The following is a 14,947-nucleotide window of genomic DNA, read 5'->3' as shown; positions in this document are numbered from 1 at the left end:
TGTCAATTACCAATATTTATTTGTAAATTGTAGATCTTGACAAATTAATGTAATTCAAGTTTGATTTGTCTAAATCTGTTAAATAACTTTAACAGAAAGATACTCATAATATTTCATATTATAATATTAAATTAATAATGACCAAAAAATATTCACAATTACGCATATATGTATTATGTATATTCAAAGGATTGAGGTTAAAAACATTTAAATAATAAATAAATACATTGGATATTTATTTTGTGGTTAAATTTTTCAAAAACTCAAACATAATTTCACAGAATAAATTTAGTTTATTATAGCTTATATTAAAAAAAATAAAATAAATAATTACTCTGTAAATAAATATTAGGACAAAATTGATATTCAAGAAAACTTGTTATTTATTTTTTTTTTTTATGATAAAGGAAATAATTGGTACAATGAAAAGTTCAAGTCCAAATGTCTTTTCACGTTACAATTACTTTATTTGCTCCAGACACAGATAATGTGACTTGTTTTATACAAAATCATAATAATCTGGTAACAAATTTTGTACAAAACAAGTACAAACGGAAAAATAAATATTTATAAAGTAAAAAAAAAAAATCTAAAACAATCAACAAGGAATATAATATATAATATAATTAAGGTACTATTGCATGTGAGATAAAATACAATTAATCTTCAAGTGGGAAAAGTAATTTTTAATTTGTTATCTAATAAATACTTTTAATTTACAAATATTTTAAATTATTTAACATAGTATAAATTTAAAATTTGCTAGATTTTTCCACGATTATGCAATATAATATGAAATGTTAACAAAGTAATAACTAAAAAGAAATTGTTTAATTTGGGAAAATTTAGAATGGCAGTGTGTTTGCATCCTTTAACTTAACATTCCCATAAATCTTTTCTAATTGACTGAAAAAAAATAGATAACCGCTTTGAGCATATCAATTTTTTATATGTGTAACGCGTGCCCAACATGATAAAGAACCAAACATAACAGAGAAAAATATATATAATTTCCAATTGTTCTACTTTCAAAATCACAGACCACTCAGGACAATGTCCTCTCTTCACTATTCACACCCAACAAACTTTAACAATTCATTAGAAATTTTTTTCCAAAATAAAATTTTAAGTACGTGAAAAAATCTTAATTAGTAACATTAAATTATAATTTTTTTGATAGAATAAATATTTTAAATTTTAATAGACTAGAAAAAAGATCTGTAAATAAAATAGGTACACATAAAGCTGACATACATAAAATTGTTTTTTTTTCTTTAAACCTAATAAACACATAATATTTTCTTTGAATGTCTAACACAAAATAAAACATTTATATTATATACATAATATAATATTGGTTATATAATAGTATATATTTTAATTGTTTTTAACTTTGAAACTTTCTTATGTTATGGAAAATTTGTCTAATATTTGTACTCTCGAGATACTAAAAATTTTAAGCACTACATGAAAAGGCAAAAAAAAAAAATAAATAAATAAAAAATAAATTATTTACTGTTAACTCGAAAGTATTAATAATGAAATCATTGTTATAAAATGTCAAATAATAAATAATACATATAACTGAATAAATTTTGGAATGATTAATAAGCTAAAACAAAAATAATTAACAAAATAAATGTCAACTTTTGGGATAAAATTTAAACAACATTTTTCATAATAAAATATAAAACAAAAACATCAATCTGGTATAGTTACTAGAATTTAAATAAATGTTCAACAAATATTGCACTAATGGAGAAATTATGAGATGGAACAACACTTAAACAACAAGCTAGAAAAGACTTTAACATTGTACAATCAGTTGGTAAACTCATGTGCAATTAGAACATAAATCAGATGCCTTAGTAAATTCACATTCCTATAGGACGAATTGAATATCATCCCCACCACCTTGTCATATTATACTATTCGTTAGACCTGCTAAATTAATTTAAAATATTTTTTAAATTTCATTTGTTTGTATGAGTGTGTGTGAAAAAAATTTAATTATATATTTTTTTTTTTATATAACTTTTTATACATGGAGGTTTATTGTGGACTGACACTTTCAGCTGGCACTGAAGTTGCTGTAGTACTTTTTTCGTTGCACTCAGCCATCTTTTCACAATAGTCCCTGAAATAATCGCGGAAGCGGGACCATGACTTTTCTGGCACAGTGATTGCCGTTCTAAAGTTTCCTTTAACCTATTATTTAAATTAATATTAGTATACAATTAAATTTAATCATATAAGATAGTTTAATGAAGAATAATTTAGACTTGCCGTAGTTGTTACCTCCGATATGCGCATGTAAATGCCACGATTATTTTGCCCAACGTCAAAATAAAAATTTTTGTTATCAACCCTCATGTGACGTCCATCAGGCAAGTCACCTTTGAAGCCACCATCATCTGTACCAAATTCATCTAGTAGATCTGTCAAATTATCACGGAACTCAATCATCCCTTGCGCTGGGATAGCAACTTGAGAACGCGGGCCACCACGAGTTATGGTCTGGGAGACCTAAAAAGGTAACATAAAACATGCATCATACATACATTCTTAATTTGGTTAATTTATTTTAGAAAAACAAAAATATTCACTTACACGAAGAAATCTACCACGTGCGTTTTCCTTTAAGTCTAAGTAATAACGACGGTTGTCCTTAATCATCATTTCGGACTTCAATTTTCCATCTTCAGGAACGGTATCTGAATTTGGCGGTCCTGTACAAATATGATTATTTATAATTTATAGGGTTCGGAACTTCTAGTATTCACATGTTTTTTGTAACATTCTTTTAGGTAAGATGGAAATTATTTATGTGAAGATGTAAATAATTTTAATACAACATTTTATTTTGCATATTTAGTCATATTTTAGAGAAAAAGTACACCAATTGAACATTTTATAGCATATTGCATTTTTCATATTTTTCTTAACTCTATATATGATCATAATTTTATTGGCTAATATTTTGTTGATATAATGTTCAAAAGAATTTTCTAAATATCTTGACATAAATTTTATGATTATCTTTCTATAAGTAATTTAAAGTCTTGTTATCAACATATGACTATAGTTATTTTATTATTTATGTTATTGGACACAATTAATATTATAAACTTAATAAAATCTTGACAATATCAGTATGTGTATTGTGATTATTATTTTCGGTATATTACTAATTACTATTCAACTATATTGACTAACCTACATAATTCAGTATAATTCAAAAAATACAAATACTTAGTTTTATTTTGTGAGTTTAATAATGCCTAAAATATCAAACAATAGTGCATAAGTCAATACACAACAGAATTCAGAGAAAATATGTTTTCTTTAAACATTTGTAATACTAAATAATTTTTCTGACTTATTTTTGAAATTTTTATTTTCTAACATTTTATACACAGTGTCTTCACTGGAAGGCTTCTTAAATCTGTCCTTTCCTCAAGCCACTTATTCAATTATCTATTTTACTTATTGTTCATTTTATGTAACAGATTGTAAATAAAAATTAAATAAATAAAAAAAAAAACATTTTATACAAATTTTACATTTATTTTTCAAGTAAAAAAATTTTAGCTGCATATTTTGATCATTTTTGAGACAAACAAAATATATATTTTTTTGAACAATAATGCAGTATATGGGTAAGTAACAAAAATATTTTTCTTTTTTCACCATTTTAATAAAACCTATAGATAAATAAGTACAAAGAATTTCAGTTTTAAAGTAAAATTAATTGTGAATAAATCATTTCTATTTTAATTTTGATTTAAATAAAGATTAAATATTATGTATACTGTTTATAAAAAATAAATGTTTAGTGGGAGCTCAGTTTTAACTTTTAAGACTTACGGAACATATTTTGTCAATTTAATTATATTCATTATTTCACTAATTACTTAAAATATCAGTAATATTTACCTAATTGTGAATAAAACTCGCTGAAAGTACCAAGATGATCCCTGAAATCAGCCGCGGTGGACAAAGCCAAAAAGATTTGACTTCTTCTACCATCCGCTCCAATCTATAAACATATTTAATAATATTAAAATTAACATACATTATAACACATTTTTAATAATTATCTACCACTACATTTTGTTTCAATTTAATTAAAAACTTATTTAAACACAATGATTTTCAACTTGAATGACAAATTATATTATATATATTTATACTTACTTCAGCAACTTTTATAAATTTTCCTCTTCTATTTTGTTTAACATCTAAGTAAAAACGTTTTGATTGTATTTGAAGCATTTTGGTAGCCAGTTCTTGCTCATTACTTTGCTGTTGTTGACCTATATTAAAAAAAAGTTAACGTAAATGAATAAATTTGTATTAAGTTGAGCAAATATTACTTTATGAATAATTATTATCTACACAAATACAAAAAAAAAAAATTCACAAAAGATATTGTAGATATTGATATATTGTACCAAATATAATTTCTCTGTCGATATCTGACATAATGAAGTCGTTATCGCGGTTTTGCATTTTATTTTAATGTCAGCTTAAATCAAATGATTTATAAACGTACATAATTTTTTGTTAATATTAAAACGAAAACTAAAAACATTTAAGGTCATATTCCGCTAACAAAAGATTAACAGCGGAGCAACACGACTAAAGGGGTACAACACTCGGGGATGGCAACAACAGTACAACACTACTGGTAGGGATTAGGTCAGGGCGCTCAATAAGTGGGTCACGTCAGCTGACTTGCCGCATTAAGGGCTGTAAATAGTACCATCACGAGAAATAATTTATATTTTTTTAAGTTTATTTTACATACTCGTTTAGTGGGATTTTTTTAAATCACTTTTCATTTGGTTTGTACACAACAAGTTAAAAACGGCGTAAAATGTTTAATAACCAAACAAATTTCCAAAAACAAATAATTAAGTACCTAGGTATTATGAATTATTTTAATATTTTAGATACTACATACAATTTTAAATTTTATTTTGATAAGTTCGTTGTAGACGCGATTTAAAGTATTGAACGTATAATATTAACAACCCATAATTTGATAAATACATATAATACATTAAAACGTAAGTGAAAATTTGGTATTTAATAAAATGTCACTATTTATTTCACGATTAAGTAGGTTAGGAAATATAATAAACGATAAAAAAAATTGTATAGCTTCACCTATTATTTGTCAACAAATATATAACATGAATCAAAATCATGAAAAAATTTGTCGACATTTGTATACTTTAATACATGTATTTGTGCATAGTAATTAATGGTAAAATAATTTTAAACAAACCATCTATGTTACGAGAAGTGGCCGTTATTACACTGCATTTTTGGTCGAATTCGATATTCATTGTTTTATATTTGAGTAACTTATGACAGATGTAATTTGCCGTAGAAAACGTCGTGATAGCCCCAGCCATACACTTACATTCTTATTTTACTAGGTCTGGCTTAGATCTATTAAATGTGGTCTGATATTTCAATAAAAAAAACTAAATACAAACAAAATAATTCTTGAGGGAAGCAACGAATATAATAAATATGTATTCTTATTTATTATTTAGTTTTCTATTAACAGAGACTATAGAAGATGACAATAATTTAAGAATAGATTTTATAAAATAATTTTGTCATTTAATTTTGTTAAATGACAAAAGTAATGGGCACTATGCTAAAGACAAAAGATGACTATAAACGATAAAACAAGATCAAGAAATAGGTACTTCAAATTATAACAATAAATAATTTTGTACTTATTGGCGATAGCTGCCATGATCTCTTCGTAGTTGATATGGACTACCAATATAATATATATTTCTAAATAATTTAAGCAGAGACCTATTTAGGGGGAGGCAGGCGGTACATTTTGAGAGTATTTTTTATATAATACGGTACCTGGGTTTTTCTTATCTGGGGCGCAAAATTCCTAAATACGTCGCTGAATTTTTTCAATTATTTAATTAGTTAATTCGAAATTAAAGGTTTATAATCAGCAATTTTAGTACCTATTCATTAGTTTAATTTCAATGGCTATTAATTATAATATAGTAATTAAGTGTTGAGTAATTATTTTATTACACTCACATAATTGGTAAAACCCTGGGAAAACCACTTTCATTTTAAATGGTGATTGACATTTTAAGGAAAAACAAAACGGTTCCACTAAAAATGTAATCGCAGTTTTCGAAATTAATAAGAATGAAGAACTAAATTTTATAAAATAGGCCAAATAATATATTACAAATGCATGTATTAGTAATATCTAATCATAACTAAAATTATTACTAAAATATTTTGTGATAATTATCCACAATTTTCAAATATAATTATATATAATATTTAATATTTATACATATCTATTAATTTAATAAAAAGTCTAAGTATATATTACAAAAAACAAATATCAATATATTCATAAAAAAAATAAAACATAACCCTCGGATTAAATTCTACAATTTAAAATTTAAAAAAATTTATTAATATGTATTTAGATATACGTTTCAGTGCTAATTACTCTGAATTCTAATAAAATAAATACATTTTATTCCGTCCTTAGATACTTAAACATGGGATATTATCAAAGGGTGATTTTTTTTTTATCAAATGAATATTAACATGTGTGTAAAATATACACTGTACATCGATTGTTTTCCTAATTTTCAATAATAATCATTGAAAAAGTATCCTTGCTTAAACATAGTTCTGTCCTTGTAGTTATATTACTTATATAGTTATATTATTTATAAATTATAAGTTAATAAGTTATTATTGTAATACTTATACTTTTTCGTTCTATATCGTTAACCAATTCATCTAAACGATTATTGTTAACTATAACTTTAAAGTTATAAAAAAAAGTTAATAGTCAAAAAATTAAATAAAAGTAATAATTTAAAAATTACGAACTATAGACGTAAATATATACAGATTTCATTAAAATTTATAGTACCTTTTACAAATCGTAATATCTTTTTGTTTAGTAACGCGATTTGACCTTTCCAAAAAGTTAAAAATAGCACACGAATATATTTAGGTATTAAATACTGCGTACAATATACATATAATGTTATTATTCATGTTTTTAAGTTGTATAATTCAAAATCATCTATCAAACAAGTATAAGTTTCTGACTTCATTATATGTTTTAAGTAATATAATACAATAACGTCATTATAACATGAAAATATGAAACCATCAAGTTATTTTTGGCCACCCTCAGGTTCAAAATCACAGCTAGAGCTACAAGATAACAACCATCATAGTATTTATAATATAAATTATATTATACTTTGTGAAACGTTGAATTTCTAATAAATCAGGTATATTATGACAATATTAATTAAATTAAATTATTTATTGGTATAATTAATTTTACAAAATTAAATAACAGTATATATTTAATACCCTCACTATTTACAAAAATTAAGATTAGATCATCAGTCAATGAACCAATTGTAAATACTCACTACTATTGTTAAGTGTATTTTGTAGACAAATTCTTCATTTTAAAATTTAAATTATGCATTCAATGATAAATAATATACACATTTAACAATGTATCTAAATCTAATTAGTTACTTTTGCTTATTTTCAATTAAAATGTATTATTAATTATTAAAAATTTATCGTTTAATAATAAAATATAATAACGAAACTTTTAAATTATTTTTATAAAAGCCAATAAATTACCAAGGGATGACTGCCAATGTGATATTTTTCCATAATTCCAATTAGCATTATCTTCCGAAGTATATCTAGCGCTAACGCCACTCGCCCCATTTGCAGAAATATCCATTCATAAATTACATTCACTGGTCACCAGTTTTATAAATCGACAACTACTTTAGCTCGACAATTACACCAAAACATAAGACGTCGACTGATCACAAAACAACTGGTGGCTGGTTCCGTGTTATACCATTCCTATACACAACCATGTGCCTGGAAATAATTACGAATCTTTTGACTGTGGTGACGCGTCTCTTGTGGAAGACCGAATGACTCAGTATATTATGTCAGTCATCCCCACCCGCTTAAATACAGAACGATAAACGTGATCCACAAATAAATACATATACACAAATTGCATAAATAATCACATGGGGTTAAACTAATGTCCTTATTATTAATGCATTGAAACAGTGTAAATTTAATAAAAAATACGAATACAATAAATTATGTAGTTTAGTTGTTAGAATAAAAAAAAAAGAAATGATTGTTTAATTTAATGATTTTAATGTTATGATAAAATTTCGTTTTATGAAAAGCGCTATTACCGAGTAACAATATTAAGAAATCATAGATAATAGATAGATAAATGTTAAATAAAATAAATGGCTCAAAAATGAACGAAGAATGTACATTGTATGTTATACATCACGTGAGAAACGATTATCTTTCCAAATTTTTTTTTAATACCAAGTACAACTATAAAAAGTGAGTAATGTTTTACAAATTAATACATTGCTAAATTTTTTTTTTTTTCGCTGATAGACGATAGTACAAGAAATATTAGACAATGTAATGTAAAATGGTTAAATGTTATAGTGTACTAGCTTATTAGATTTGAACTACTACTAGTTCAACTACTGAATTGTAATTTACTTGGTTCAATAAAGCCAACCTATTAATTGATTTAACTCAGAATTTAATTTGACAAATTGTACCTAGTTTTTATTTTGAATATGAATTATCAAAATGAATACAAATTTAATTTTTAGTTGATTCTTATGTTTGTTATAAAAGTATTATATTTCTATAAATATCTAGAATTTTGATCTTTTGTAAAATTAACTAAGTTTGTAAACAATTTGTTTAGCTTTTAATTAAGAACTAAAAAAATAAAAATAAATTAATAATACTGTTTATTTAATATAGTAACTAAATAACCCATGAGGCCATAATAATTATTTTTTTGACAAAATTATTTATTAGTTATAATTAAGTAATTTAAATACAAGATTTAAGATAATATATTATGTTATTTTACTTAGGATTTTTAAATTTAATATAAACAACTAAATTATCTAGGATCTATATAATTATTTTTAATGAATTTAATAATAATTTAGTAATGTTGACTAACTTTAAAAAATTGTTAAGTTACTTGTTAAATATAATTGAATTGAAATTATTTTACTTTTCAATAAGAAAATAATTTAGTTAATATAAAGAAAATTGGTACTTCTGATATTTTATCAAATATTAACCAATATAATTAGAAATAGTAAATAGATTAATTTTTAAACAATGAGTTAAACAAAAAATGATATAATTTTACATGTATAATGGTTTAGAATTATCATTTAATATAAATAATTATGTTGTCAAAAAAATTGAAAACTAAATTACGATGGCTTTAAATAAAAGTAAATATGTATCCATAATTGATATTTACAATATTATTATTTTTTTATACTTTATAATGCAGTGGTGACCAAACTTTTTATACCAAGAGCCATAAAAAAATTAAAAAAATTTTCAGCAAGCCAAGAATTTAAACTTTTTCTTTGAATTGAATGCTATATTTTATTTTAGGCATATCTCAATATAGGTATATTAATAAATTTAATTATTAACTATTATAATGCATGTTATAAAATTATACATAAATATTAAGTATAAATATATGTAATTGACGATAATACGATAAGACATAGAAAATATTTTATAATCATTACATTTTTAGAATATATAATTTTTTTAATTTTAATTACTTTGACAGGCTGATTAATAAATGATTGCGAGCCAGATTTGGCCTGCCGGTTGTACTTGGTCACCACTGCTTAAAAGTTTAGCTATTTAATTTTTAATACCCGAAAATGCAACGCAAAATATTTTTTAAATTAAGTATCAAAAATAATACCACATTTATTTTATTCAGAAAAATATTCTAACAAAATTATGTAATATGTTACCTTTATTATATTACTATACTTCCAATACTGTAATTTAGGTTTTATTGTTTTAGTTGTAATAATATTTACAAGTTTATATGAATGTTAAAAATACTTAAGAATAACAATAGCAAAAACTGATTGGGACACTAGATTATTCTGTGTTCTTAAATACAATGATCAACCTATACATTTTTCAAATTATGATTGTGTTAATAATATTTATTTTTAACATTAACTCAATACTTTATAACATTTCCCATACATTTTTTAATGATTTGATTATTATTTAATAATATTTATTTACTTTTACTTATTTGGTTGAGTCAACGTAATATTTTATAACTAAGCTTTGATATAAAAATATTAATTCTATTTAGGCACTTGGTATGATTACCATTAATAAAAGGAAAGTAGGTACATTAATATTAATGAAGTTACAGAACTATAATATAATAACCTAAATTATTAAACAAATATTTAATTATACTGAGACGCCTGTTAACCATAATTTATAGAACCATCAAAATTTGCTACAGCTTTCAATTGATAATAAACTAAAAATTTAAATAATACATTTTTATATTGATACAAAATTAAATATTTCAAAGCTCACCAAACAAACTACCTTGGGCCTTAAAAATAAAAAATTATTCCTTAAAAGTAAAATTATCATGATATTATGTAGAGTGTAACACAATATTTTTAATTGTTTTTATTGTACTTCATAATGATTTGATTTGAATACTTTAGACAGACACAAATTATGGCTGGCTTTAGTTCGCGACCCCTGCTCTAACCAACATACAGGGCCAGATCAAGGTATTTTATTGCTCTTAGTTATTATATGTTTAGTATCTCCCATTTTTGTGTTCTACTATAACTAACTTAAAAATTGAACTTTTATGTTAGTTTTCATAGTTATTTTCAGGAAAGTTCAAGAAACCATTTATGTGCAATAGCTACAATGTCATATTTAAATTTTGACAATAAAAATCAGCTGCTATGGTCAAGAGTCTAATTTGATACCATAAGTCAGCTCTGCTCATATCTACCGCAGAATTTAACAAAAATATAGTAGATAATAACATACCAATTAACCATGAAAGATCTTAAGTTCATTGCTGACATTCAAATAAAAATGAACATTTCCTTATCAATCAAAATGTAATAACTAACTACTTTAACAAGGATTTGTCTAGAGGATTTTTAAGAAAATGCATTCTATAATAATTCAAATTCTTTTGATATGATTTTAACAAGATATCTTAATAATAATTAAATACAATAAAAAACTGTTAGATTTATTTGTAAACTACAGAAATTATTGCAATGACATCAAATGTAATTATTTATAAAAAATTAAAAACTTTTAACTTTGGGAAACATTTTTAGAAACAGAGTGGATTGACAGTAAAGCAAAAACATTGTTTACTCAGAGAGCAAATTATTTAGAAATATCAAGATTCATAAGTATGTATGTACACACACTATATACTATACTAAACTTTATGCAGGTATATACATTAAAAAATAACTATAATTAAATATTAAATTTCAGAACAAAAATACGATATATTTAATTATGCTCATTATATATAATTTAAAAACACAATTTTAGAACATAATAATAAATAATAATATTAAAATAATTTGATAAGTATTGGAATATATTATACTAATTATAAATAATAAGTAGAGGTACCTATAATACAATAGATAAACTATTAAACGGTAAATTATACCTCAAACCTAGATAGTTAATATAGTCAATATAGGAAATACATATAAAATAAAATATTTGTTCAGTTTTCCAACAAATATTGAAGTTCTAGATTGGATAAATCACGAATCGACCTAAATTTTTTTTTTAATTATTTAATATATTTACTAATTTAAGCCTAAATGTACAAATTAAAATTATACCCTTAATGATTAAAAAACCATAATTACGGCACAATATCATACTATCATAATATAAAAAAATGTCAGTTGTAAAATACCTTTTAATAAAGATAACTCGCTTAGTACTAAAGTAGAATTTACAGTCGTCAATTAAATAAAAATGATGTAACTGTGAAATATTATTCTTACCAGAATCAGAACCTGTAGCTCCATTTGAAGCTTGTCCTGGAAATAAAAATAAAAATAACCAACACATTAGATATTTACCGTAGTAGTAAATTATTATTTGTACATCAATATAGTATTGTTAGCAGTGGCGTCATGACGTGGACCACGTAAGATATAGATTTGAGTATTTAAAATCCAATTATGTTAATTACATTTATGGCCTGGAAAATGAATAAATTCTACAGAGTTTATAGCCTGTTAAAAATGTATATTAAAAAAAAAAATTTAAATGACACCACTGCTCGTAAGGGGTAAGCGTAGCAGTGACCGTCTGGTAACAGTCAAATGCTGGGACAGTCATCCGACACGATAAAAACAAATACCTCGTCTGCGACTGAGTCTCGCGTCTCCGGAGGACATGTTATTTTGATGACCGGCAATACCTACAAGACAAAGGGCGCGTTAGTGCGTTACCTATTTGGAGGAGACGGGAGTCGACGAACTTAACTACCGCCCCGGGGTGATGGGGGTGGTTTTTTGCCGCCTATTTTAGCTGTTATTTCAACTTTGTCGCGACACAAAAAAAAAAGGAATGAGTCAAATGTACCGACATATGTTAGGGGGGGGTGACGAGTGTGTGTGCATTCGCAATACGTGGAAACAGGGTACAGGGATAACCAGACACTCGGACTCAGGACGAGAGTTGCGAGCGATAATGGAATTTCGGTCAACGGTACAGGGAGAGGAACAAAACCGGTGCACCGAATGCGGGCCGGGTATCACCGATGCGGCGGCTCAGGGTCAGCCATCTTGGATTCGCGGATTCGTTATCTCCCGGGAAACAGCGGCGGGTCGTACGCGCGCGCCGCCGACGGTTTTTCGCGCGCGACGTCCCGGTGCTTACGCGATGCATTTAAAACAACAAACTCACTTTGGCTCTGGGGCTGATCATCGCCGCTCTCTCGGTCCGACATCGTCCCGACAACGCACAGTCACACAAACCGCCGCCCCGCTCTACCTGGCGCGCACACACACAGTTCACACACTCGTCGCCCGTCTGAGCGATCCTCTGGTCCGCTCGCTCGTTCGCACGCTCAAGCACCACCACTGCACACACCAACACAAGGGATACGTACACACACGCGCACACCGACACACGACGACGACTCCACCGACGCACAGCCGGTCGAACGATTTTTTGTCGTTTCCCCGCTACCCGCCGCCGGCCCACGTCAGTCAGCAGTCGGCGGGCTCGCACTCTCGCTCTCTCTGGCGGGGGCACTCGAGAACCCGTGAATCGCGCGCGCGCGCGCGTCAGCGCTCGCTCAGTCTCTCGGTCTCTCCCCAGTCCCCACCTACGGCCGCTGTCATTGAACGCGCGCGCGTCGTTTCGCTCGTTCTTTGACCGTCAATTTTTGTTTTTTTACGCGCCGGAAAGTTCCTTGTACGGACGATCAGCTGCTGATCTGTGGCGTTGAGGAACCATCGGCGTGCGTGCGCACACCAGCGATCGCACTGCGCCATCTGCAAGACTGTTAAAGAATAGACCGACCGTTTTCGCGCGCGCCGCACTTGCCAGTTGCCACTTGCCACCTGACCACAAGTGTACGGTGTAGGCTGCTGTCTGCGTATTGTTATAATACAAAAATGTAACATTATATTATGTAACGACGTCGGCGCCGTCTCGCGGGTGGCCGTGGTGGGTATAATCACCCTACCCTCCACAGCGATACACGATTCAGCACCCGATCCGGTCATTCGATCGGTAAATTCGTACTCCGTAGCCTTCAATCGTCTGCGGCGCGCAGCGTGGAGGAAAGACGAAAAGACAATTTTGATTTTTTTTTATAATTGGCTTACCGTATTCAAAAAAATTCGATTGAAATGTTCAATTGGTTTTAGCTCCAGCCCCCAGTCATTTGTGCCTATGACTCGAGCATCACATTTATACTTCTGCTTATCGATGAATTTTTGTTCCCTTTACACTAAAATAATAGTAGCAGCTTCAAGATTTAATTGCTATTAGTGTATCGTATACGTGTATTTTCATTGTTTTCTGGCAGAATCAATAATCTTTAATGGCTATTTGTCAATTGATATAACATTGAATCAATGGTACTATGGTAGAATACATTTTATTGGCCTTCATTTTGTGTTATTGTTTAAAACAATACATGAGTACATCTGTAAGAGACAATACCTACCTATACTAGCTATATATTCTATTTTATTAAATCTTAAGTAGGTAGTGGTACATATTGAATGTTAATTTATAATTTAATAAATTTATGAATTTTTCAAATAACAAACACGTACCTATACAGTGTTTGTATACCATGACTAAGATATCGATGTAGTACATATCTTAGTAAATAGTATTGAATATTGATGTATATAGTATATAAAATATCGGGTTATTCAAAATTTAAACAAATTTATTATTTAGATTTAACTCGATATAGATTTTTATATTTTAAACAAAATATATATCTAATATATAACGAATATAAAGATATATTTTATAATTTTTTTTTGAATTATTACAGTAAAAAACCACATACTTACATCATCAAGGCCAATATTATATATTTATATACATATAAGTTATTCAGTGATCTAAGTGCTATGTATATTGTATATATACAGACATACAGTACCTATACATATATAAATATGTATAATTACGTAAAATACCTTAAAATGCTGAATACTTATATAGCTTGCCAGCTAAATACCTATACCGCATGTATTTAGTTATACAAGATATGCTTCTAAATTAGTTCATCATTCAATGAAACATTTATCATTTGAGAATAAACTATAGTCAATTATAGCCGTATTGATAATATATATATTATTATGGTAAGTTGTTAAATATAGTAGTAAGTAGTAACTATAGAGTGTAGATTTTAATAAATCGGTATTGAGTAAGTGTATTGACTATAGTTAGGAATATAGGCTGTTTTTAATAGGTG

General features: G+C 27.1%; 1 protein-coding gene across 4 annotated transcripts; it reads right to left on the bottom strand.

The window, feature by feature from the left end:
• Positions 1–219: 219 nt before the first annotated feature.
• On the bottom strand, positions 220–13,179 carry LOC132928422 (transcriptional activator protein Pur-beta-B). 4 transcript variants are annotated; one of them, XM_060993069.1, is made up of 8 exons: positions 12,904–13,179; positions 12,356–12,415; positions 11,994–12,029; positions 4,198–4,316; positions 3,937–4,039; positions 2,611–2,729; positions 2,287–2,526; positions 220–2,208 (listed from the first exon to the last, which is right to left on the bottom strand). In XM_060993069.1, the coding sequence occupies exons 1-8, from the start codon at positions 12,944–12,946 to the stop codon at positions 2,053–2,055; spliced, it is 876 nt and encodes a 291-aa protein (XP_060849052.1). In that variant the 5' UTR covers positions 12,947–13,179; the 3' UTR covers positions 220–2,052. The 4 variants fall into 4 exon arrangements, with proteins under 4 accessions (XP_060849052.1, XP_060849053.1, XP_060849054.1 ...); XM_060993070.1 differs by having other exon boundaries at positions 2,299–2,526; XM_060993071.1 differs by lacking the exon at positions 12,356–12,415 and having other exon boundaries at positions 12,904–13,174.
• Between the last annotated feature and the right edge of the window lie 1,768 nt (positions 13,180–14,947).

Source organism: Rhopalosiphum padi, chromosome 4, assembly GCF_020882245.1.
Source record: "Rhopalosiphum padi isolate XX-2018 chromosome 4, ASM2088224v1, whole genome shotgun sequence".
In the NCBI taxonomy this organism is placed as follows: domain Eukaryota; kingdom Metazoa; phylum Arthropoda; class Insecta; order Hemiptera; family Aphididae; genus Rhopalosiphum; species Rhopalosiphum padi.
The sequence above is the reverse complement of the archived record's forward strand: the minus strand, read 5'-3'. Positions and strand labels throughout refer to the sequence as shown.